Source organism: Lacerta agilis, chromosome 1 (assembly GCF_009819535.1).
Source record: "Lacerta agilis isolate rLacAgi1 chromosome 1, rLacAgi1.pri, whole genome shotgun sequence".
NCBI classification, from domain to species: Eukaryota; Metazoa; Chordata; class Lepidosauria; order Squamata; family Lacertidae; genus Lacerta; species Lacerta agilis.
Window position 1 is genome coordinate 91,054,413 of NC_046312.1, and position 26,814 is coordinate 91,081,226.

The window sequence follows — 26,814 nt, forward strand, 5'->3', positions numbered from 1 at the left end:
GTCAGCTAGCTATGCTGAGCTTATATATGGCTACTGATACTAGCATTTTGAATTCTTGCCAGTAGAGTAACTAAATAAGAAGAGACACAAAGATTAAATCTATGCAATCTACTGGTATTTCAGAATACTAAATAATTCTGTGGACTACATACAACCCTTGGCTCACAGATTCATTTACAAGTAGGCTAATATGAATTGTCCTTCAAGTACATGTTTCCATATAGTTACCCAAAAGCAGCCATGGAACACTGCACTGTAACTGGCCCTTAAACTACTGGAGAAGAGCCAATCAGAAAACTAACCTTGGTTGAATGCTCTTTTACCCACCTTGTTTCCACGAGGTAAGCAGTGTAAGTTTCCTGCATGTTCATGGCATTCCGTCCAGTCCGTTTCTCTGCTTCCGCAACACTAATTTCTATTTTCTTCAATAAGCAATCTTCCATCATCTTTTTATAGAGAGAGGGGGTATTAGTAAGCACTGCACAAGACAAAAAACAACTAACAACTCCTTTTGAATTCTGATTCTTCAAAAGGGCAGAGTACAATTTAGTTTCATACTATTCATTGGTGCCAACAATACAAGTAAGCTCACCCCACAGTACCTATTGTTATGAATTTGGGGGGGAGGTAGGCTGTATGCCTAAGCCACCTTCTACTTTCTGGATCCAGCGCAGATTCAATTCCTGGAATAGCCAGGCTAGCTTCCTGGTGAAACAATGGCCGTGTAAGTATGGGTCATTAAGGTAACAAAGAAAGTGGCTTTTTCGTAATTGGAGAAGCAAGACCCTCCTGGGATGTTAATGCTGTGAGCCCCTCCATAGTAGGCTCAGGTGGCATATATGTGTAAATAAACCATATATCATAAAGACACTAGAGTCTCCGCTGTACCTCATTCTGAAGGAAACAAGAATTATAGTCTTATTCTTCTGCTTTAACCGTATCAGAAAAACTGCCATAGTAACCTACTACACCAACAATGAGCAACGGTAGGTAGGTGCATACTGTACACTGAAGCTTATGGCACAGCAGAAGCTTTCTCATATTGTACCACAGGCTATTCTTATGTGGAAGAAAATAAAGAATTAAAAACAGGAGACTTTCTAACATTCTCTTTGCGTTTCTGCTTGCTTGGACCGTCATACAGTTAATATACTTCTTACATACAATCTTGCCAGTGAAGAGCTGCTTCACATATTAAGTATTAAAAAGGAAAGCTCCCCATGTACATGTGGGGAGGAGTCATGATTGGCCATGCCTCCTCACCATATATGCACCATTTATGTGAAGTAATACTTATGTATGTAGTACTTCAAACATGACAGCAAATACACATACTGTATGCTCAGTGATAGGTGAAGTAGCCATAATCCTACTTTTTCACCTCAGTCTGTTAGCTTCCCATCTTTACCCCCTCCTCAAATGCTGGTGCTCAAGTGCATGTTCACAATCACTTAGTTCAAATGTTGCTACCATTTCATATCCACAAGCCAGCTGGTATAACATGTCCCTCTCTAAATAGCCAAGCCAGATAGCAATATAAGTTAAACTAGACAGAACTAGATCTAATGGACCAAAAATACAGAAGGGCAGCCCTGTATAGGGAAGTTTTTAATGTTTGATGTTATGCTTTTCTACTTGTTGGAAGCAACAAAACTGATGGGCAGTTATTATATTTCAGTTGATCATTTAGAGAATGGGTTATGGGGTGTTAGCAGAATGATAGTACCTATGGAGGGGGACCATTGTGCTCCTTCTTGGGTAGTTAATCCCCACCCTGCACTCAGCTCTCATCTGTGGCTCTGTGTCAGCATGCGATAAGCACCACACACAGGGAAACAGCTTCAAGTGGCTGGTTAAACTAGGTAAAGATAGCTGAGGGGTCTCAAGCCCTCAGTGAGTTAGGGACTTCCTTGCATGTGTAGACAGGGTCAGGCAGATTGAGCGGATGACACAAATAGTGGGTCCAAAGGTCAATAAGGTAGTTCCTGCACAAGTGAGGGTCAAATGGGGCTCGTCACTCTGGGAAGGTTGAACTTGAAACCAACGAAGCTTACTTCAGAGTACACATGCCATAAGTGGTGCTGTACATTACCACAAGTAATACAGCACCACAAGTGGTGCTTTAAATTAAGTCTCTGCTTGAATACACACACTAGAGTACTGTAATAAGTCTCAACCTATTTTGATCCAGGGTCTACCTTAACCAAGGCATGAATCTGGGAACCCACTTACAGTTTTAAAGCATATATTTGTACGGCAGTAGTGCAGCTCTTACGACCCACCTCAGAACATGCCATTACCCTGAAGTGGATCCTAGCTCACCAGCTAAAGACCAATGCAACAGAGCGCCTGAGGCAGGCCACCTACTCCAGTTAGTATTACTTATTCAATCTGCATTATCGTCCTTCATCCAAATATCACAACACAGAAACACGAAAGGAGACACAAAATACATAACAAAGCATAAATGAACCAGGAACACGGAGATAGCGGTGCCATGCAAAATGCTCCGCACGCTACTGCCAAGTCTTTACCATCGTTATTGTCAACCACTGAATTCCTAGGAGGGTTAAGAGGAGGACGGCAGTTCTGAGGGTGTTGAGGGAATTTCGTTAACAATGACTGATAGAATCTTTATTTGCATCAGCCACTAGCCATAGCAATAAAATAAAATGTACTGAAAGTAAGAGGTAAAAACTTCGGGGGGGGGGGGTTACATTAATAATCAAATAACAGATCTTATTCTAATTGCCCCCGCAATTTGATTTCGTTAACCATGACAGAGGATAGGGGTTTCAGCTGGAGAGGCTTTCCTCACCTGTGCACGCTCAGCTGCACCTGCCAGAACTCCCAGCGGAGAGAAACTCTTTAAGAGCCTAGAGGTTCCCCTTCCCCCTCCCCCTCCCTGCTTCTCAACGGAAAACGCCCGCGGGACCCTCTCCCTCCCACCCGCATCATGCAATTAACCCTCCCGAGCCCCCACCCCAGCTCCTTAGCTCAAACCCAGCCTCTCTCTCTGTCCCCCCACTACCCCCTCTTAGGCCCTTCACCAACACCCCCACCTCTCCACCTGCCGCCCTTCCCCTTCTCAGCCGCCTTCCCCAGGAGAAGCCGGGGAAGCGGGACTAGGGCGAGGGCCGCGGCCTAACTGCCCTCCTGGTGCCCGGGAGCGGCGCAGCACCCCTCACCGCGTAAGTGGCTGGGGAGGCGGCCGCCGCCGCCTCGTCGTCTTCCTCCTCCTCAGGCCTGGGGCCTCCGGGAGACTCGGGCTCCTCGCCTTCCTGGCTGCTGGTGCTGCTGGTGCTGCCGCCTCCGCCGCCGCTGCTGCTCCCGCCGCCAGGGCTCTCGGCACCGGGATGCTCCATGGAGGACACAAGCGGGGAAAGGGAAGCGGCGACTCCACCGCGCAGGCGCGGAAGGCTCCCTGGCTGAGGTAACTACGCGGAAGGCGGAAGGAGGGAGTGGGGGGCGTGTCTTCCCCCGCTAGTGGTACAGTAGTCTTCAAATGTCTCTCTTTCTCTCTCTTTTTTCTTTCTTTCTCTCCCGCCCCAGCCCTTCCTTGGAGGTTTTTAAGCGGAGATCTGTCATGTTGAGATCCCTCGCACCGCAGGGGGTTGGGCTAGATGACTCTAGGGGTCCCTCCCAGTTCTACTATTCTGTGATCGTATGATCCTCGGCACCACTAAGGCGAGATTTGCACCGCTTGATCATCCGGGTGCTGTGCATGTTTCGGTGGTCACTGACTTGAAGCCTGTATGTGTTGTTGCGCGCATGTTGTTGCTCAGAAGTTACGCGCTTTGGCAAATCCCAATGGGGCTCGCAAGCAGCCCGACTCATTGGCTACAGGGTAACTTCCGTCTCGCCGCCGCCTCCCGCTGTGCAGTTTTTTTTATGTCTAATGGAGCTCCGGAAGTGAGTTCCACCTTATTTGGTGTGGCTTACTATCTACCTTTTTATTATCTAGTAAACGTGTTTAGGCTTTGTGTTTTCTCAGGCTGTAATACGATATACACTGGGATTAATGGGAGAATCAGTAAAGGAGAGAGCGTGTGTACCTTTGCATCTAAGTGAAGAGTAAACTACAGTTCCCAGGATTCTTTGGCAGAAGTCATGTGCTTTAAAAAACGCTTTAAGAACCAGCAGCACTTACAGACTGGCTGAACTCCACCACAATTACTCCCTCCAAACCTCCTTGCTCAAACTCCAACTCTCCACAGGCCTCAAAGGCTGGTGGGATTGCTAGATGCCATTCTTGCACTCTTTGGGAGGCCATTTTGCCCCTTTCAGTGCCATTTCCGGGTTCTGGCAACGCATAGTCACACATGACTTGAATGCGCATAAATGGGGAGTTGCCGGTACACTGTTTAATGCAGACTGCTTTGAGTCTTATTTAAGACAAGCAATCAACACTTTTAAGTCTCTCCCAGGCCATGTTAACAAGACAGGATGGAACTAGGCAATTTGCCTGGCTGTGGTGAATGTTACTCAGCTCAGAGATAACCCCATCAAAAGAGAAGAGAGCTAGCAAGACAGCATGGCCCCGTGTATGCTTTAATGTGGGTAAGGAAGTCAAAAGGTCTCTTTGAGACTCGTCCAGATTTGCTTTTGTTGTCATGAGAGAAGATACAACCCCAAGTTTCCCATTATCTTCATCTTTAGAACCCAGCCATAACAATAATGCTTGATGAGGCATATATGGGATTCACACAAGTATTTCCGTATCACTGGGGTGGGTTCAGAAAATTCCAATATGCATATCCTTTAAAATGGAAGTGTAACTGATGCAAGAGACATATCTTACTGCATATCTAGAGTAAACACCCCAAAGACCACTTCATAATGGGAAACAGATTTTGGGCGACTGTGCAATCATGCATAAAATGGACTATAGGTTTATAAAACAAATCTTAAATCAGTCATACTCAAAGGGCACATTGGCAGTTCACATTCTTAAAAGGAGTGTTTGTTCCAATAAAATGTTCGTTGTAAAAACTTGGGAAATTCTATCTGACTAGGAATGAATGGGCAAAGGTAACAATTAAAATAACCTTGGAAGAAATTTGTACAAACAATGGAGACAACAGAATAGAAACCAGATACACTGAAAGCACTCAAAGGGTCTTTAAAATCATCTTTGAGTTTATTTTAACTGGAGTTGTGAAGGGAGGATAGGTTAGAGAGGGCAAATGCATGCAAGTTTAGTACAGTATGAATGTTTTGCTTGTAATAGCTAAAAGCTGATTTTACAGATGGAGAAATGCATTCCAAGACAACCGTTGATAAAATAGGTTTAAGGGTAGAGTGGCCCATTAGAAGAAACCAAGATGACTTGATTGCTGGGACATCAGAAGAGTAGGCTTAAACAGAGCATTGAGGATATTTGCTTCCTACTGCTGAGTTAACCATTTAACCATAAATCATTCCAAATCCAAAATAATGATCTTTTCCAGTAGCTGGAAACAGTACACGTGGAAGCTTGATGGTGTGGTGGTGGAACAAGTTTCTAAATTTCAATACTTAGGCATTTTATTTCAACAAAATATGAGATGGATGCACAGATTCAATATCTCCTCAACAAAGCGAAAGCTGTATCTTACGCACTTTTTCAATTTTATTTTACGGACGGTGCCCTGCATGTGCCCTCGGGGTTGAAGGTGTACAAAGTGAGGGTAATTGCCACACTTGCTTATGCGGCTCCACTTTGGGCTGCTTTGACAAATCTTTCCCCTCTCGAGATTATTCAAAACCAATTTTTACGTTGTCTCTTGAAAGTCCCTTCCTGTGTGAGTAATGCGGCTATCTGTGTTGAATTGAGGATGCCTTCCCTAGAGACACTTCTGTGGAAATGTGTCTTTAGCTATTGACTAACACTTTGGCTTAGATTACCTAATTACCATCTAGCCCAATGCCTTTGGCGTGATGAGTTTAGCAGCCCTTGGGCCAGTAAGATTCATGCTAAACTTTTATCTATTGGAATTTTGCCCACTGAAGTTTTTAATTATGACTTTGCCATAGAGAAAAAAATTATAAATCAAAGATTGGACGATATAGAATGGCAGCGTAATCTTATGCTTAGTGGGGGGTCATGCTCCCCACGACAGTTGGGTGTCGTTCCGCCAACTCATGTGCCATCTTACCTATTATCTCTCTCTATTGCCAGTCATCGTTTTGCTTTTATCAAAGCGCGTTTTAATGTTTTCCCTTTGAATTCCATTTTTCATAATTCTCTAAAGGTCAAGTTTCGGTTTTATGTCCTTGTGATAATAGAACGATTGAAACACTTCATCATATAGTGTTTATATGTCCTTTATACTGTGCTTTCCGGAAGAATTTATTGTTCCCATTAATTCACAAATTGTGTGGGCACCTGGCAGATTTCCAACTTACTTTTTTATTGCAAGATATAGATCAGTTTGTAACTTTACAAATGGCAAAAAATTTAACTTCCGTTTTGACATACAAGAGACGTAATGGGCTGCTGTTTAGCAGCTGAAATCTCCTTATAATATTTATCTAATTTTACATGCTTAATAAGTCTTTTATTGTTACCAATTTTAAATCAAACAGTGTGTGTGTATTTCCCTTGTATTTCCCTTTGTTTTTTCTATGAGCTTAAAGCTGAAATAAAATTGATTGATTGATTGACATCAGAAGAGGATTTTGATCCTCGTAAAATTTTGTAGTTTGATCAGTTGAACAGGAAAAAAGTTTCATGGACTATAGGTACAGCAGAACTATAGGTACAGCAGAACTATAGGTACAGCAGAACTATCACAACCACACTCACCTGTGTTCAAAGCATACAAAGGAAGTCTGATACACACTGATAAGCAGTAAGCACATGTTTGTGCAAACAAGATTTTTTTTTTTTTTGCAAACTTCTTTTTATTTTCATCCAAAAAAGCAAACAAAAAAGAAACACTCACAAATCCTCATACAAGCAATTACAGTAATACATAAACTCCGCCGAGTTTTTGGACTTCCTTCCATCCTTACTTTGGTTTTCTAAATTTACATCATTCCTTCGCTTTACCTTCTTTTGTACTTATTTCAATTACTATCTGTAAACATTTTTCTTTCCATGTTTTGTTCTGTTACAAGATTACTATCACACCTGTAAGTGATTTCAGATTTTCTATTCTTTCATATAGTTTATAAATTTACTCCACTCCAATTGAAACCTTTGATCTCTTTGTTCTCTAATTTTTCCTGTTAATTTCGCCAATTCTGCATATTCTAATAATTTCTTTTTCCAATCATCTATCGTTGGTACTTCTTTTACTTTCCAATTTTTCGCCAGCAATATTCTTGCCGCTGTGGTGGCATATAGAAAGAATTTTTGGTCTTCTTTTTTAATCTCCTCCCCTACTAGGCCAATCAGGAAGGCTTCTGGTTTTTTGACGAATGTGTATCTAAATATTTTCTTTAATTCATTATAGACTGCTTCCCAGAAGTTTTTCACTTTTTCACATGTCCACCACATATGATAGAACTCTCCGTCTTTGATCTCACATTTCCAGCATTTTTTGTCATATTTTCTAAACATTTTCGCTAGTTTTACTGGCGTTAAGTACCAGCGATACATCATTTTCATGATGTTTTCTTTCAATATTATACAGGCTGTGAATTTCATATGTTCCTTCCAAAGTTTTTCCCACATTTCAAATTGTATATTATGACCCACATCCATAGCCCATTTCACCATTACCTCCTTCACTTCTTCATCTTTTGTATACCAATCTAGAAGATAATTATACATCTTTGAAAGTAATTTCTCTTTTCCCTCTAATATTTCTATCTGGAACTTTGATTTTTTATTATCGAAATTACATTTTCTTTTATCTTCATTGAATAGATTAAATATCTGATGATACTGGATCCATCCTGTCAAATTATCCGCCACCTGATCATATGGTTTAATTCCCCATCCTTTTTCTGTTTCAATCAATAAATCCTCGTACGTTATCCAGTTTTCCTCTTCTGTATATATTTTTTTAATTGTCAGTATCTCTGTGGGTGACAACCATCTCGGTGTTCTTCTTTCTACCAAGTCCTTATACCTCTGCCACACCTCATAAAGTGGTTTTCTAAATACATGTGTCAAAAATTCTTTGTGTACTCTTACTTTGTCCTGCCAGAGGTAGGCATGCCATCCATACCTGTTGTTAAAACCCTCAAGGTCTAACAGCTCCTTATCTTTCAATATCATCCATTCTTTTAACCAAATCATGCATGATGATTCATAATAAATTTTGAGATCCGGCAATCCAAATCCTCCTCTCTCTTTTTTATCTATCAGTAATTTGTGTTTAATTCTTGGGCGTTTGCCCTGCCAAATGAATTTTGACAAATTTCTCTGCCAATCCTTCAGCTGACTTGTACCCTTGATTACCGGTATCGTTTGAAAAAGAAATAGGAGTCTTGGTAAGACCATCATTTTGACACTCGCTATTCTACCCCACATCGATAGACTTAATTTGTTCCAGATTTCTAAATCCCTTTTAATCTCCTTCCACATTGGCTCGTAATTATCGCTAAATAGATTTATGTTTTTTGGAGTGAGCCATATTCCTAGATATTTTACCTTTTTAACAATCATAATGCCATATTTTTCTTGTAATTCTTCCATTTCCTTCTTTTCTAAATTTTTAACCAGTATCTTTGTTTTCCCTTTATTTAGCTTAAACCCTGCCAACTTTCCGAACTCCTCTATCACTTCCAGCGCTTTCCCCAAACTTTGCATAGGTTCCTCCAGCGTCATAACCATATCATCTGCAAATGCCTTCACTTTGAATTCTCTTTTGCCAATCTTAATTCCTTTAATATTTTCCATATCTCTTATCTTTTTTGTTAAAATTTCTAAGACAATAATGAATAAAAGCGGGGATATCGGACACCCCTGTCTTGTACCTTTTGTTATTCCGAATTTATCTGTCAATGAGCCGTTAATCACTAATTTTGCCGTTTGTTCTTTATAAATCGCCGATATCCCATTCATAAATTCCCTTCCCACCTCCATCTTTCTTAAAATCTTTGTCATAAATTGCCATGATACATTGTCAAATGCCTTTTCGGCATCGATAAAGATTAAGGCTGCTTTCTTGTCTATTTTTAAATCCAAATATTCAATTAAATCAACGATTATTCTTGTATTGTTTTTCATTTGACGCCCGGGGAGGAACCCCATTTGATCTTTATGTATTATTGTGTTTAAAACTTTTTTCAACCTTCCTGCCAATATGTCAGTGAATAGTTTATAATCTAAGTTCAATAAGGAAATCGGCCGGTAATTTTTCACATTCAGTAAATCTGTGCCTTGTTTTGGGATTAACGTTACGAATGCCTCTTTCCACGAGTCCGGAATCCTTCCACTGATTAAGATCTTATTCATTACTTCCAACAATCTCGGTATTAATTGCGGTGCCAGATCTTTATAATATTTAGCCGAAAGGCCGTCGGGACCTGGTGCTTTCCCCCCTTTTAGTTTTTGTATTGCACAGTTCAATTCTTCCTCTGTTATTGGAGCATTTAATTGTTTTTGATCTTCTTCTGAGATTTTCCTTGGTTTGTTCTCCTCTAGATACAAATCCATTTCTTCTTCCTCCTCCTGTTCTCTCTGGTACAAATTCTTATAGAACTCCTGAAAAACATTTTTAATCTCTTTTGGATTCTCTATCACAACTTCTTCTTTTTTAATTTTGTTTATTGTATTTTGTTCTTGTCTTCTTTTTAGCTGCCATGCTAATAATTTTCCTGATTTGTTTGCATATTCAAAATTTTTTTGTCGCAGCCATTTTAACTTCCATTCAATCTCATAGTTAATCAAAATATCAAATTGATTTTTTAAGTCTTTGATACTCTGTTTCAATTCCTTATCTTGTGGTTTCACAATTAATTGCCTTTCTTTGACTTCTAACTCTTTCAGAATTTCTTCCTTCTTTTCTCTGTCCTTCCTTTTTCCAATATCTTGTGCAATCATAAAGCCCCTTATCACGGCCTTGCTGGCATCCCAAACTATGTTCAAATCAGTACCTTTGTTTGCATTTACTTCAAAATAATCGTTTATCACCTTCTTTGCTTTCTCTACTACTTTTTCATCATTAAATAAACTCTCGTTCAATCTCCATCTACCTTTGGCACCTTCTCCCCTTAACTCCATATAAATGGCATTATGATCTGATACAGTTCTCGGGTGAATCTCTATTTTCTGGACTTTTGGCATCACTCCCTTCGTGACCCAGATGTAATCTATTCTTCCTGAGCTTTGGTTGGGTTGTGAGAAATGTGTATATTGTTTTGTTGTTGGGTTTTTTACTCTCCAAATATCTATCAGGCTTAGATTATTTGTTAACGTAAAAAAGGTCTTTGGTAATTTGCCCTCTGAACCCGAACTTCTTGATGTTCTATCCATCATTGGGGTCACTACCCCATTTAAATCTCCCATTAGGATTTGTTTTTGATCAGCGTATTCCAACATTATTTCTTCCAGTTTTTTGTAGAATTTGGCTTTTCTATTATTTGGGGCGTATACTCCTACTAGCTGTATTTTTTCGCCCTGCCATATTATTTGCACAATTATCACTCTCCCTTCTTCATCTTTATAGATTAGTTTGGGTTCCAACCTTTGTTTTACATAAAAAACCACCCCTCGTTTCTTCTTTTTGTCAGCTGTTACAAAATCCAAGCCCAATTTTTTATTTATCAGAATTCTTTTATGTTTTTTGGAAATGTGAGTCTCTTGTAAACATATGACATCCAACTTTTGTTTATACAAAACATGTTCAACTTTATTTCTTTTACATTTATTATTTAAACCATTTATATTCCATGACTGAAGCTTTAAAATCATGTCTCCTTTCTGGTTCTCTTGTCCTATAAATCTTTTTATCTAGACTTCTTAAGTGTTGTTATTTTCTGGGTCTTCCTTCTCCTGTTTTTCTTCCTCTTCTCCCTCTACACTTTCTTGATCACTTCCTTCTCCTTCTTCCTCCTCTTCCTCCTCCTCTTCCTCTACTCCTCCTATTGCACCTTCCTCCGTCACACCTTCTACTGCTTCTCTCGCCTTCTTTCCCTTCTTGTCCTCTTCCAGCCCCAATTCTTTCGGATATCTTCTGGTGAATTTCTTTAATTCTTGTAGACTCTTAATCTTAAATCTCTTGTTCTTGAAATAAAAGGTAAGTCCCTCAGGAAATTCCCATCGGAAACTTATCCCTTTTTTCCTCAGAATTCCTGCCAGGGTTAAGTACGGCTCTCTCTTCTTCAAAAATCTTGTGGGAATTTCTTTATATATGATAATTTCCCTTCCTCCTATTATTAATTTCTGTGTATAGCTTAACTTCAAAATTTCGTTCTTAAGGTCCATCGAATTAAGCATTACCAGGCAATCACCTGGTAATTTTCTCGCTCTCGCTTTCGCCGACTTCACCCCAATTCTGAAAACATTTAAGATGGAATAGTCCACATTTTCCTCTTTAATATTTAACCATCTGGCCAATTCACTCACTATTTTCTTCCTTATGTTTTCGTTCACTTCCACCGGAATCCCGCGGAATTTAAGATTAAGCTGCTTTTGCCTAAGTTCTAACATAGCAATATTGTCCAGCATTTCCTCCTGGACTCTGTTCAGATCGCCTATATCCTCTTTGACTTTCTCTATTTCTTTCTTTGATTGTTTGACTTCTTTCTGAACTCTCTTTACTGAATTTTCTATTGTTTTAGATTTACTAGATAATTCTTTTAGTTGTTCTGACAGCTCTCCTACTACCTTCTCAAATTTTTGATCCATGGACTCTTGCAGGTCCCCAATTTTTTTTTCAATATTCTGTTCACTTTGCCTTATCTCTTTTTTAATTTCTAATAATAAGCTTTCCCATTCCTTTCCTTCCTCCTGTTTTGAGGGCCTTCTATCACTTGGTGTTGCGCTCCCTTTAACTGGCTTCATTTTACTTTAAATTTATAATCTGCTATTATTTAAATTTACAATCTGCTATTATTTTCACAACCACCAGGGGGCTCTAATCCCTCTTGTCTTGTTAATTTCCACCTTACAACCTTATTTGCGCCTATAGGTGGCGCCAATTACTTTGTGGAGAGCGTCTATCAGCAGTTCAGTTCAGCAGTCCCTTCTCTTTGCTTTCGATTTCTTTGTTCACCAGCGTCCCACAGTTACTTTCGATTTCTTTGTTTCAGACCCTTCTCTCTCCTCGCTACTTTGTAGATCCTAAGAAGTCGCTTAAATAACCTTTCTAATGTCAGTCCAATATCAACCAGTTTAAGGAGATTGTCCTTAAGAATAAACAAAAGTTCACCTGTAAAGTAAAACCCCCCTCCCTCCCAAAAGGCTCCCCAAAACGCAGTCCAGCAGTTCGGCAGTTTATAGTCACCTTTCTTCTCCGCGATGTTTTCAACCCCTCTGCGATAGTCCAACAGTGATCAAACGATGTTTGTAATCCAGGGGAGTCAAACGATGTTTGTAATCCAGGGGGTTGGTACCCCTATTTCTTTCGACGCCTGCCGGTTCGGTCTTCTACTGCTTGCCGGTTTGGTCTTCTTATTCTCGTACAAGGGGGGGGAGAGTATGTTTTCCGAGACTCAGGGACCCTCAACGGAGCAGATTTTAAGCTCCGCACAGCACCCTAAATCTAGAGCAGCCTTTCTCTTTCCTCGCCGCTATGCCCGTTTCTTTTCCTTACTCTGTTCTCCGTTCGTGGCGCGGCGGCGGACCACTCTAAAGCTCCTGCAGTTCTTTTACAGTTTTCTCTCCCTTTATTTACTTCGCCCCCGTCAGATCTTTGGTTTCTGCTTACTCTCAACCCTTTCTCCTTTATTTTCCTCGGTTACCACCTTCCGATCGTCCCGGTACTTTACCTTCCCGAGTAATCAGTCAGAAAAAACAATTTACTCACTTCACAGGTACGTTACTTTCTTTTTCGCCTTGCACAGTCATGCCCAGCGCCATTTTCACGCCAGAGTAAGGACGGACTCCCTTTTTGCGTCTCTTACTCCCATCCAAATTTCAATGTCCAATCTTCAGGTGCAGGCAGCTCCGATCTTTTCCACTGTCCCGCTCTTCTTCTTCTCTTAATCTTTTGTTTGGAAGCGGGCTGCTTTCATCTGGATCTCGAGGCTTTGCGCCGTTGGGGGGGTGCGATGTTCCCGTGTCGCGTCCGCTTCTCACCCTTTTCCCGAAGTCTAGACTCAGACTTTGGGTACGGGGTGCAGCAAATGACGCCGCCGGGTTCACTGAACCTCAAGGTAACCCCCCTTGAGGTGACCGGGTCCGCGTAGCCCTTGCGCGACCCCTTTTTTTCCCCCAGTGCGCTCGGAATTCCCAGAGGGAAAATTCCACGATCCGATGATGGCCGCAGCTCCACCGGACAAGATTTTAAGGCAAACAAGATTTTAAGGCTTCTTCTGCATGTAAGTAAACTCATTTCTTTAGGGAATATTGCCTTTTCTCCTCTTTGGGCTTAGCACTAGGATAACAAAGGGAGCCACCTTGAATAAAATATTGGGGGGGGGGCAGGCAAGCCTTGTCTTGGATAATCAATCACAAACCATTTGAATGGCAATGCCCATCAACTTTGAGGGCATGGTCCCCTCAAATATTTTATTGGGGAGCTGAAGGGACCTCGGCCCCTAGGAGTTGGCTCCTATGGATTGCTAAAATTTGCCAGTTCCACATGGACAATACACAGCTGTTACACTGTATTCAGCTTAGTGGGCTGTCTTCTGGTCATTAGGTTATAAATTCTGGAGGCCTTCCTTAATCATTACGTTTCTGATGAAGCAAGTAATAAAAGTAGGGTTGCCATGCATCCGCAATTTCCCGGACATAGCCAGGATTAGACACAATTTTTATGTCTGGATTTTCACTTTTTGAAATATGGCAACCCTAAAAAGAGGCAATAAGATGGAAAAGGGAATGGACTTGTAAGCCAAGACTCAAAACACATTCCCTGTAATGAAATGTATGCCATGAGAGTGCAGTACAGAAGTTGAGTTACACTTTTGTGTTCAACATTTTCATTTTTCACTTGCCCTCTTCTGGCGCATTAAATGTTTGTTTGCCAGATCTTCCATGATTGTTGGCTGTGTAATTGAGCTTATCTCCCTCTACTGGTCTATTGTTTCCAAGTTATGTTTCCTGCTTGCAGGCAAGGATGCACTTGCATGTGGATCGTCATTTTTGTAGAGAACAGCATAGAAAACTGCTTTGCACTGAGTCAGACCTTTGGTTCATCTAGTTTAGGACAGCCTAAGGTGACTGGCAGGAGTTCTCCATGGTCTTAGACCAGAGGTTTTTGCAGCCATGCCTAAAGATGGCAGGGATTGAAGAGGGAATTTTTGCACACAAGGGGTGTGCTCGACTTTATACCTTCTCCAAGTAAACTATGAAAGTATGCTAACTGCATTTTTGGTCAGACTCTCCTATCCTAGCCTGAGTTCAGGGAGAAACCTGTTGTTCCTGTCTGAAGCAGAAGCAGCTGTGCACACCACTGATTGGCAGAGAACTGGTGAGGTCACTAACATACACATACATCTCCAAATGAGATTTTCAACATTTAAACAATTGATGCTGCTAATGCTTTTGGTTTTTTTGTGTTTTTTTTTTTTGAGAGAGGGTGTGTGTGTGTGTGTGTGTGTGTGTATACTGTATATATATATATATATATATATATATATATATATATATATATATATAAAATATCCATCCAGTACTGTTAAAAAATAAGAAGGCAATCTGCTTGAGGCATTGGTAAAATGGGTTATTCATTCACCATTTGATCTGCTGCCCAGTATGTCTGTTGAATGGAATATGAAGGCACCCTGTTTTGTATGCATGTACACACACTGACATGATCTTTGAAGAGGTCTTTGTAGCAAAAGGTCTTAAATTCCAGTATGCTGTGGACTAGGATGCATTTTAATTTTGTAATTACTATAATAAAAAAGGCAAATACATTTGCTTGTGATGTAAAGGATGTATAAGATGAAAAATCCTAGTGGCCAGTAATTAAAAGTAAATAAACATTGGTGGCCTTTTCAGCCACAAAAACATTTGCAAAATGTGCCAAAGCCTGAAGGAAATGATGATTGAAAAGGGGGGGGGGGCTCATATATTGCTCTAGCAGCTTCAGAGATGCCTCCACATGTAAGCGGAATGGCTGTAAAGAGACCACAAAGACTGCAGGAGGGTTGGGGAAAGCGAATATTAAGCCAAGCAGAAGCAGAACCCATAAAACAGAGTATCTGGAAAGTTTTCAGGAAAAGAAGAGGGGATGGCAATATAATAATAATAATAATAATAATAATAATAATTAATAATACGTCCCCATCTGACTCTGTTTCGCCAGCCACTCTGGGTGGCTCACAGCATATATCAGGAACATACTAAAACATCAAACATTTAAAAATTCCCGATACAGGTCTGCCTTCAGATGTCTTCTAAAAGTCAGATAGCTGTTTATTTTCTTGACATCTGAAGGGAGGGTATTCCACAGGGAGGGCACCACTACTGAGAAGGCCCTCTGCCTGGTTCCCTGTAACCTCGCTTCTCACAGTGAGGGAACCAGCAGAAAATCCTCAGAGGAGGACCTCAGTGTCCGGTCTGAATATATACTTAACCCAGAAGAAAAAATGCTAGTTTCTTTCAGCTCATAAACACCAGATATCCACACAGATAACATGAATGGTTATGATATTCTTGCAGAGAAACTGGTCAGGGGTATATGCCAGTGGAATTTAAGTGTCTGACTGCAATGACAATTCTTGCCACTGAAACATTAATGTATTAATTGATCTGCCTCCTTTTCCTCTATGGTATTATGTATTGTACATTATTCTTTATTGTTACTTCCTCTCGGCCACTTGTCCCCATCATCAGTCTAGCTGTTGTATACCAGCAGGAGCTTCTGATGTGAACTTATGGCACCATGCTAAAATACTTATTTTAAAAAATCACTGCAGCCAGGTTATCCAGATCTAGGAATGGTTGTAGCTGGCAAACCAGAGAAGAGGTACTCCTAACTGCTGAGGTCATGCAGACATGAAGTGACAACTTAGTATTGAGGAACACCCCCCAGGCTATGTGCCTGCTACCTCATCCAGAACAGGTTGTCTCCCTAAACGCCAGGCATGGAACAACCACTTGCCCACAGCATCTCCACCTTATGGGGGATATAACCTTAGTTTATCGGTCCTCATAGAGCCAGTTACTGCTTGCAGACACCACTTGCAAAGCCCAATTCAGATGGAACCAGGAGGTAGAACTGGCTGTCGTCAGCATATTGGTGACAAACGTGCTCCACATTTCTGGATACCCCTCATCAGCAGTTTCTCAACTGCCTTGGAGCTGAGCTGAAGTCCCCTGAGTTCTACGTCTGGTAGGAGTAGCCCTGCAGGAAGGAGCAGAACCACCACAGTACAGTGCCTCCCACTCCCAGCCCAAGGAGCTGCCACAGGGAGAGATGGAAAAGGAAAGTCAACGGAGCAGGTCCCGTCCCCCACCACACACCATCTCTTCCCTAATTAACGGTCATCAACCAGAGGGAGCAAAGGCTGCTTCTGTACTGTGTTTCAGACCTGAAGCCAGACTGAAATGTTAAAATAGGGTGTGCTTTTGTATCCTTTAAAGATCTTTTGACTATTTTTAAATAAAAGCTTTCAAAACAAAACAAAAAACCCAATGATGATAACGGCAACATGCTTGTAGCAATGAACGTAACAGATGTTTTCCTGAATGTCAGATTTTGGTATTTGATAAAGCTTAACATCAAACTGCAGTACTTTCTAAAGGAAAGTGATAACATGGGGAAATAGTCGTTGCTGGATTCATTCATTCTCTTTCCAAGAAAAGGATTTGTACATCTAATCTTAGCAGACCTGTTAAAATTAGAGGCAGGAATGAGGTGCTCTTCAAACAGCGTTGGACCATACAGAGCTGGGGTTCTTTTTTTCCTGAAGCAGCTTAGCATTGTCATCGTTTTATCAAGCCCTGCTCTCCTTGCCAACTTTTCCCTCCCCATCCTCCCCCTCCCATAATTGTGTGTGTTCAGAGAGTCAAGCTTAGCCTGCTCATAAACTTCAGTTCCTGGGCGGACCCCACACACGCACAGCTGGATTTGAAACAGCTGGATCTGCCTCCCCTTCAATTTTAGGCAGGAGCCCCACAAGCTTTGGATGGGCTGGCGGAGGATGAACCGATCAACGCTGTGAAGCAGGGATTCAGTTGCTGGCAAGATCCAGAAAATGGGTTACTGGAGGAGCCTCACTCTGAGTCTGCTACTGCTGCTGTTGCTCCGTGAGTAAAGAAAAATAGGGCTTCTGCTTCAGCTGTGCAAAGCAAGAGGCTGTTTATGTTCCTTCTCTCAGCTCCCTTCTCCTTTGCTGATGACTGGAAGGATAAGAAATGTCTGATAATTTGGTATAAGCGCTAGCTGCAAGGCAGGCTTGAAAATCCAATCTCTACTTCTTTCTATCGGTAGATGTTTGTCCCCTATAGTCAGCAGCCTTGTAGCTGCAACATTACGGTACTTGCTGTAACCAAACGTGGGTCAATGTTAGAAGAAGAAACTAATGATTTTGGGGGGTGGGGATTGCATTGGTTGTTTTTACATTGTATTGCAGCATTTTAAAATCAGCAGAAAGACTTGGTTGGATAGTGTGATTTCAGCATGGTCAGGATTTGAGATGGTTGTAACATAGCTTGTGTCACTCTCACATCAACCCATTCACACAAATTTAAGTGCAGTACTCACTAAACCAATTAAGTATGATGTGGAGGGAAATGAGGATTTCTGCCATTGTATCTAGCTGCTTGGCAAAGCAGCCCAACTATCGCATAAGCAAATAATTCTTTGTGGCACGCACTGTGTTTATGTTTCTGTTAAGTCTGTTAATACTGAAGATACAACTTCCATGCGTGGATTTGATAGTATGCCCCACCAGGCTGCAAAGGCTCTTGTTTAAATCATAGATGCACACATATAGATGCTATATATACACAAGTCAGAAGAAGTATATACACTTCTCATATATATATGTGGCACAAAGAGCATGGCTTTATATGGGATTTGTTTATTGCACTGATACACAACATTTTAACTAAAAATGCATTCTGTGTCATTCTATGAAACCATAAGGGTGCATTTTGATGGATGATTACTTGGCTGTCAGTTATGGCAATTCAGTGTACCCAACTCCTGTAGGGTAAGGCTATCAGTGGCTACTAGGCACGATGGCTATGTTCTGCCTCAGAGGAAGTATGCCTCAGTATGCTAGTTTCTGGAATTCATAAAGGGGGGAGAATCATAAGGGGGGGATCATAAAGCAGGGAGAATTCTATCGCTCTCAGATCTTGTTTGCAGGCTTCTCATAGGCATTTGGGTCTTATATCAGATCCTGCAGAGCTCTATGTAGGCTCATGTGCAAGCCACACAGATAGAACCCTGCCTGTTCCATGTGCTGTAGTTTCCCACAAGCACAAATAACAGAGCAAGGGTTATCCGGGGGGGGAGGGCACTGTTTAAGTAACCTATTATGGCAGCATTGTCATGTTTGTTCCTGCACAACCCTGAGCTCTTCTTCATGGTTCTGTTTCTCCCCCTTCCACGGGACAGGATGACAAGAACAGGGGCAGGGCAGGCTCCTAGAATTATATACCTATGAAGCTGTCTGATGCAGAATCAGAGCATCAATGCCTCTGGCCAAATAGTGCCCACTGCAGCCTTCGACAGCCTGGTGGCCTTCTAGGTGTTTGGGGCAGGTGGGAGTTTTGGAGAGCACCAAGTTCACAAAGACTGATCCGCTTCACTTGACAATGGCTCTGCAAGTTCTCAAGTAGAGATCTTGCCTAGACTTATTTGTTTAATAAAATGTATGTACCACTTGACTAGCAATCCCCCACCCCACCCCAAACGGGTTATTAGCTGTGGTATCATAAGGGCATGGCTTTGGGGCAGAAGTCTAGAATGAGCTGGAAGGCTGTCAAATGCAGCAAGGCTGGGTGAAGTAAGTGCAATAACTTACATTATCATATAAAGAAAAGGACCCCATAAGGTTATTACAGTGGTACCTCTGGTTAAATACTTAATTCGTTCCGGAGGTCCGTTCTTAACCTGAAACTGTTCTTAACCTGAAGCACTACTTTAGCTAATGGGGCCTCCCGCTGCTGCTGCGCCGCCAAAGCACAATTTCTGTTCTTATGCTGAAGCAAAGTTCTTAACCTGAAGTGTTATTTCTGGGTTAGCGGAGTCTGTAACCTGAAGCGTATGTAATCTGAAGCATATGTAATCTGAAGCGTATGTAACCCGAGGTACCACTGTACCTCAGAAATCTTCAGTTGCCTAACTGCACCACTTCATAACTTGAGAAGCCAGAAACAGAATTTTCTGCAAGCAAAGCCTATGCTTTTTAACTGAGTTATGGCTCTTCCCTGTTTTTTTCAGGGGGCGGGAGGCAAGCTCATGCTTGCCACCCCCACCCCACTTCCAAACAGTATGCTAAGGAATGAGGACTGGAAGCAACAAGAGTTTCCTTTACTCCAGATTCCTTTAAGGGAGTGCCTGGATCAAAACTCCCTCTGTTGCCAGTTTGGTGTTAAAGCAGAAATGTAGAAAGTGAAATGCAAAGCAAACTAACGTATAATAGGAAGGAACACCAGAAGCGACTTAGTCATGCTGGCCACATGACCCGGAAGCTGTATGCCAGCTCCCTAGGCCAGTAAAGCGAGATGAGCACCGCAACCCCCAGTGTCGTCCGCAGCTGGACCTGTCAGGGGTCCCTTTACCTTTTTACCATGTTTCATGTTCCTTTGCAAAACACTCCCCCAACCTTTACAAATTTATTAATTCTTCCCATGTATAGTATATAGTAACAGTGTTCCATCGGTGAAGATCTTGTGTAGTTAGTGAAGATCAGAAACCGTGAATCAGGACCTCTGAGTTCAGATACTGGGTGCCAAGCAGCCAAAATGAAGCACTTTGATTTCTATGGAAGGGCCTATTTAACATCCTGATCCAATGGATGCCTACTCAGAAGTAAATTCTACTGAGTTCAATGGGTATATTATATGAAAGTCACCCTCTCTGCAAATATTTCATACCTTGTATCAATGCCCTGAGAAAATAATTGTTAATCATTTCAACAGCACTTCCCGAAGTATTTTATAACCATTGTCTTATTCCTACCCACAACAGCCCGTCAGAGAGGACACTGTGGTTTTCATTTCTAAGATGGATAACTGATTTGCCCAAGGCAACTAGGGAATGTTTAGTGGGGCTAAGAATGCATGACTTTGAGGTCTCAGTCCAAAATGCAAGCTATGGTACAATGCAAGTATAGATAAAGCGGTACCTCGGGTTACAGACGCTTCAGGTTACAGACTCCGCTAACCCAGAAATAGTACCTCGGGTTAAGAACTTTGTTTCAGGATGAGAACAAAAATTGCACGGCAGCCGCAAGAGACCCCATTAGCTAGAATGGTACCTCAGGTTAAGAGCAGTTTCAGGTTAAGAACGGACCTCCAGAACGAATTAAGTTCTTAACCCGAGGTACCACTGTATGCCTGAAGTGCCTTGAATTTAGGCAAACTCCTTTGTGACGGAAAGAAAGACTGTGTATCCAGCAAGTAATAAATTTGGCTTTCTTCAAACTGGACATATGGAACAGGCGATCACACATGCTAGACCAACAAAGCCTTCAGAACTTTTAATTTCTGTATTTAATTTGCAAATAGGCATCTTTCCAAGGTTGCTGGAAAATTCTGTAGGATATTCTCACCAGATGTACAGAAAGATAGTTTTTTTGGGGTTGCTTGCCATCCTCCATCACACATTCTGTTGTTGTTGTTGTTGTTGTTGTTTCTCTAGGGATATAGTTCTAAAAAAGAGTGATCTAGTCCTTCCTATAGAAATGCAAGGATTACTTGAAGTTGGGGAAGATGAAAGGTGTCTCCGAAGGGGGAGGGGTTTGAGCTGTGATGTGGCAAAGCAGAGACAGGCAAGGAAGAAGTGTCACTGTTTATTTCAAAGCAGGAACTAGGATGTTATCTCCTGGGAAGCTATTTGCCAGTCCTCTGCATGCCAAATAAATGTGTTTTTTTCACAGAAAGAAACCCACCAAATAAGCCAAACAGAGGAAGGAGGTAACATTAAGCATTGCTTTCTTATGACCAATGAGAAGGTAGCAAAATAGTGAATAACCTTCATCAGGCTGACTGTTAGGTAAAGCATAGGGGAGTGAGAACAAAAGCTGGCTTCATATTGAAGCCATAATGTCTGCATTAATGAAAAGTTAATCTTTCTTCAATAGTCTTAGAAGAAGCAAGGTTGTGGGAGTTATGAAGTGTGACTCTACTCCAGAATTTATCACTGGCTTTGAGAATGGTTGGCATATTGAATGGAGTGTGGTGTCATGTTAGACTAGGACCTGAGAGGTAAAAGTTCAAGTCCCCACTTGGCCATGAAGCTCACTGGGTGACCCTGGGCCACTCGTTGCCTCTCAGCCCAACCTACTTCACAGGGTTATTGTGGGTATTAAATGAAGAGGGGGAGAACCATGGACATGAACTTGAGCTCCTTGGAGAAAAGGGTGGCATATGGCCAAAGGCCCATCTAGTCTAGTGTCCTGTTCTTGTGGTGGTCAACTAGATGCCCATGGGAAACCTGCAAGCAGAAACTGAGTGCCACAGTGCTCTCCCCCAACCCCTTGTGATTCCCAGCAACTGGTACACAGAGGCATAATGCCTCTTGACAGTGTAGGTAGAACATAGCTAGTAGCCATTGCTACATTATCCTCCATGAATTTGTCTAATCCTCTTGTAAAGCCATCTGAGTTGGTGGCCATCATTACTCCCTCTTGTGGGAATGAACAGGCACATCCAACAGGTAGATTGTGATCTACCAGTAGATCACTGGTAGATCACTGGCTCCCCCTAAGAAGCCCAAGAACTTTGGCTCCCCTAAAACAAGCTAAACATTTTAGCCCTGTAGCCCATAAAAAGACGCTCAACAACTTTGACCTGAACCCTCCAAAAGGGGGTAGATCACTGCCAGTTTTTAACTCTGCGAGTAGATCGCAGTCTCTTGGGAGTTGGCTACCCCTGGCAGTTTAACTATGTGCTATGTGTATAAGTACTTTATTCTCTACCTTTCCTTTCCTTTTCTTACCTACCACCATGTGTCTTGGTTTCTAGTCACTAGGCAACTTAAATTGTTTTGTCAGAGCAGTGGCTCATCAAGCTCAGTATTGTCTACAGACAGAGTGGCCATGGCACTCCAGAGTTCTTTCTCAACCCTGCTTTTATTGCATATAAAAAAATGTATCCAAAGGATTAAGGAAGTTTAGGGATGGGATGATGGCAGTGGGATGGCGGATGAAGTGTGATTGAGGGAGACTATAATTCAGCAGCAGGACACGTGTTGCATGCAGAAGGTACCAACTTCCGTTTCTGGAATGTCCGGTTAAAAATGATCATGATTTCCACTTGAAACCCAAGACTCAGCTATGTAGCTGCAAATGAAACGTTTTAAGTGTGTTGCAAAGTTCAATATACAAGTGTGACACTAGATGGCGAAAGTGAGCTATGGTAAATTCAATATATTTTTCAAAACTTTTTTTTTAAAAAAACAGCAACACCACCACATTTTCACAGCTTTTTTTATATGTGTGTTGATTCCACCCCAGTCACAGTAGGCAGTGACAGGAGCTAGATGTTCAAATAACCTGACAGGTGTAATGAACTTTCTATGTTCTGCAGATCTATTTTGAATTGAAAAGTTTGCAGTCGAAAAACTGACTCATTAGTTATAACCAACATACCAGTTTTGCCCTCTGCTTCTTTGCCCTTATTGCCCCCTTAGGCTTGCAGCAAGTCATAGTGCAGTGGCCATTCACAACCTGATATGCCCTTGAGATGTTTTTGGATGACATCTCTCACCATCCCTGGCCAGTGGCAATGCCAGCTGTGGGTGATAGGAGATGGAGACCAGCAAGATCTAGGGACTCAAGGTTGGGAAAAGCTGCTTTAAGTCTATTTATTCCGTCTCAGCCACCTCTCACTAATTCTTTATTCATTTCTTTCTCCTCTGTCCATTGAGCCTATCTACCTTACCCTACCCTCAGGGCCTGTGCGAGGTTTAATCCCAGCCCACCTTTTAATAACCTTGCAAATCTGGACTAAAAGCATTTTAGCAGCTTTCCTTCATCAGCTGGAATGTTTATAAGCATTCCATGGCATCACACAGTTCAATAAATCAGAGGATTTGCTATCACAAGCACAATACTGTATTAATTCAGTATAATCTGAAATCCTTACCAAGTCTAAGGGACTGGCATACAGGTTAGAATTTATTTTTTTATTCCAGCAGGCTTTTGGGAATTTGTGACCCACCTTGAGTTCCAGTTCTGGGGGAAAGGGAGGATATAGATAAATAAAATTAATAATCATAAAATAAAGAAGGCTTATTGTGCTGTTGACATTATAGTTACTGTTGTAACGCATAGAGGGCTATTGGCTAAGATGAGTTTTGGGAATCCAGCTGCTGTAACTTGCAAGGAGTAGCAAATAGAGGACCAAGAAATATGAGTCTCGCTAATTGATTATAAAGCAACATTCTTTTTTTAAAAAAAATACATTTCTCTTTTCTAAGACTTTAAAAATAGTATCAGTTGGCAGCTTTATCAGCTGCAAGGAGATGGTTACTGGAACTGTCTGATTAAGAAAGGGGTGGCATTAAATTTTAAACCTTTCTTCTTGCTTCTCATGATTTATAGCCTCTTGCAAGATTCATCATTGCAATGAAATAACAAAAAAGGCTGGAAAATGCTTAGCTTAGTGGACCACAGAAGTTTGTCACTGAGTTATAGCAGTTTCTTTGCTCTGACATCTCTTTGTTGGCTCATCAAAGTCTTTCTGCCAGATGATAAACAGAATGCCTGCCAGAAATTTTCAAACACTCCCCAGGAAGTTCATCTAAATCACCAGTAAACCATTTGCACTTAAAACAGAGCACAAACCCCCGTTGCTCAAATGTGACACAGATAACATTTCTGCCATGTTTACTGTTCCAAGGACAACACCAGATTTCTTTACACTGCCCTTCCCAGTTCCTTCCCATCCACTTAGATGGGTCTACAATTCCTACAGGGGAAGCAAAATATAGGAAACATGAATCTCAAGGACAGAATTGTCACATGAAATTTGAGGTGCTTCCTGTGCAATTCTATGTGTTCCTACTCAGAATAAGCCCCACTGAGTCCAATGGGACTTACTCCTGGGCAAGTACACTTAAGATTGCTGATTTAGGATTCTTTGTCAGATTCTTCGCTTTTGCTGCATTTTTGTGGACTTGCTAATATAAGTCACAATCAGCCCATACCCTCATCTGCCACAGAAGGGAGCGTATTTGAGCAATAGTTATCCTTAGTTATGGGGCTTAAGTCAAGAGGGAAAGTTGCCTGCATCCTTCTGGACATTCATAATGTGGATTGGTTATAATGCTACAGCAGGAATGAGGAACTAGTGGACCATCAAGTGTTGTACAACTACAACTCCCATTAGCAATAAACCTTTTATATGTAAGATGACTGAAGAACCTTGGAAATGTATGGGATCTCTCTGAGAATCAGGTGTAGGGATAGCAGATTTGCTGCCTGCTGTTGGGGTGCTTCTTTACTTCCAGTATGCTCGACCTGTGTCTGTAAGTAAAACAAATATTACAAATGTGGGAAATTGCAGTCAAATATAACTCTTAAGCTCAGGGCTAGCTAATGCACGAAGGGGCTAAGACCACATAAATTGTTTTCTTAGACTCAGGTCATGCTCCCTCACCTCCAGTGAAGAAGGAAGTGAATACTATTTCTTCATTCTCTTCCACTATGTGAAGCTGACCAGGCAACATGCCTGGGCTGGACTGCTTCAAGCACAGACTGGGTTCTCAGAAATATTTTTCTGTATTTTGTAAACCCAAGATTTCTACTTGCGTTCTTCTTGCTGCTGCATGGATAAGGCATTAATCTGAGCTTTGGAGTTTGTAAGTAAAACATTTAAACTTAGTAACTGTGTGGTCTGTTCATTGCAAGAGGAGTAGAGAGGGGAAATGCTGTAAGTGGCTAGAACGGGATATTTAAAAGGTCTATTAACCTATTATTGCCATGCTTCACTGTGCTGCATAATCCTGTGATTTCAATACTCTGCTGGGGGCTTTCGAGTGTTTTTGCATCCAGTAATCCTTCCAATTCTTTTATTAATTACCCCACACAGGTGATCTATATCTAATTTCCACCCCACAACAAAGACACCATAAGATTTAAGGGTTCTCTCAGCCAAAGGAAACCAAACCCTGTGTAGCCCTATCCCTGGAATCTCTCACTGTTTAAGGAAGTGGAGAGGGCTTAACACAAAATACTGTATATTCTGGCATATAAGACTACTTTTTAATCCAGGAAAATCGTCTCAAAAGTCGGGGGTCGTCTTATACTCCGGGTGGAGAATCTGCGGTTGAGTATATCTCAAACTCTATATTTTAACTGGGAAAGTTGGGGGAGGTCTTATACGCCCAGTCGTCTTATATGCTGGAAAATACGGTATGATACTTGGGTATCAATGATCTATTTGTCACAGATAATAAATCTGTTTGTTCTGAACCACTTCAGAATGCAGGTGAGAGCTTATGTGTTTAAAAGAAATTCCCTTCATACAGAAAATTAGATGTCAGGAGAAACCATTCTAGCCTATCCTCCTTCCTGACCACCTTATTTTTAAATGAAATGTGAGGGATATAATTTTTAAATTCACATGTCCTCCTAAGAGTCCTGTTACCTGAAGCGCAGCTCATACATTGACAAAAAGAAAAACCCAAATATTCCACCATATTAACCCAAACTGCAGTTTGAAATAGTGAGGCCCAGATTCAGGCATTACCACCTCAGCGAGAATCAAGCCTGTGCCCAAGTACAAATGGGTAGACAGGTTAGATCTTATACTCTTAATACCTGGATGAATCTGAGAACTGTTTGTTTGGCTCCGAGGCCAATCTGCCTGGTATACACATACAGCAAAGTGAGATGGTACAGTTCTGCTGATGACAGAGAATGGACTGTACCACTCCAGGTTGTCAGTGAGGGGAAAGCCATTTCCAGTGTTCCTTCCTTCCTTCCTTCATTTATGAAAACCACTGTCAATAAAAGAAAAATATCAAACATATCAAAGAGATATTGCCACTCTTGAAGTACTTTCTAGGCTTTGGCCAAAGTCCCCAAGTCAGTGGGAAGTTTTGTTGTTGGTGTCAATGGATTTTAGAAGAGGCCATCTTTTATTGAAGGATTTTCTTTGTTCACTGATCTGAATAATTTTCTGCAAAGTGCTTCAGTAAAATCTTGATCGTAAATCAGCTTATGAGAGCAAACTCTTTTATTAAACTTGAAAGAGAGCCCTAAAGAGGAGAAAATTGGCTTTATAGCTGTAAATGTTTATTACTTAATCTTCTAATCCCAGAGCAAATTGAGAATATTCGTTCAACGTATTTTGTAGTTTAGAATGCCATGCAGCTCCTCCATTACTTTATTTCCAAGGGCCCGAGGTGTGATTAGTTGGGAAAAGGAAAATATTTATTGTGAAAGTAACAAGTAAAAAGACGCAGAGAAGAAACTTTTCCATCACACACACACACATGCAGGTGTATGTACCAGGGTAGCAGGGTTGACCACGAATCCCCATTGCATGTACACACACAAGCAAAAATATATTGGCCGCCATGTTTTCTCCATACCAGCTTGATGACAGAGACACAGAAGTGTGTAGAATTTTATAAT

The 26,814-nt window shown here is 41.4% G+C and overlaps 2 protein-coding genes across 4 annotated transcripts in view; one reads left to right on the forward strand and one right to left on the reverse strand.

Annotated features, from left to right (window-relative positions):
* Positions 1–3,392, reverse strand: part of SNX4 (sorting nexin 4) — a 29,344-nt gene extending 25,952 nt beyond the window's left edge. Inside the window, exons 1-2 of the mRNA XM_033163313.1 lie at positions 3,189–3,392; positions 328–446 (exon numbers count right to left, since the gene is read on the reverse strand). Of these exons, the coding sequence (XP_033019204.1) occupies positions 328–446; positions 3,189–3,365 (296 nt within the window). The 5' untranslated portion in view covers positions 3,366–3,392. The remainder of the gene's footprint in view (positions 1–327; positions 447–3,188) is intronic.
* Positions 3,369–26,814, forward strand: part of LOC117054444 (TGF-beta receptor type-2-like) — a 46,275-nt gene continuing 22,829 nt past the window's right edge. Inside the window, exon 1 of one of the 3 annotated variants that reach the window (XM_033163300.1) lies at positions 3,369–3,433. Coding sequence is in view for 1 of the 3 variants with exons in the window: in XM_033163281.1 (XP_033019172.1) it covers positions 17,251–17,302 (52 nt within the window). In the remaining 2 variants the exon portion in view is untranslated. Of the gene's footprint in view, positions 3,434–17,048; positions 17,303–26,814 lie in introns of those variants that run through there. The other 2 variants (XM_033163292.1, XM_033163281.1) reach the window with 2 other exon arrangements.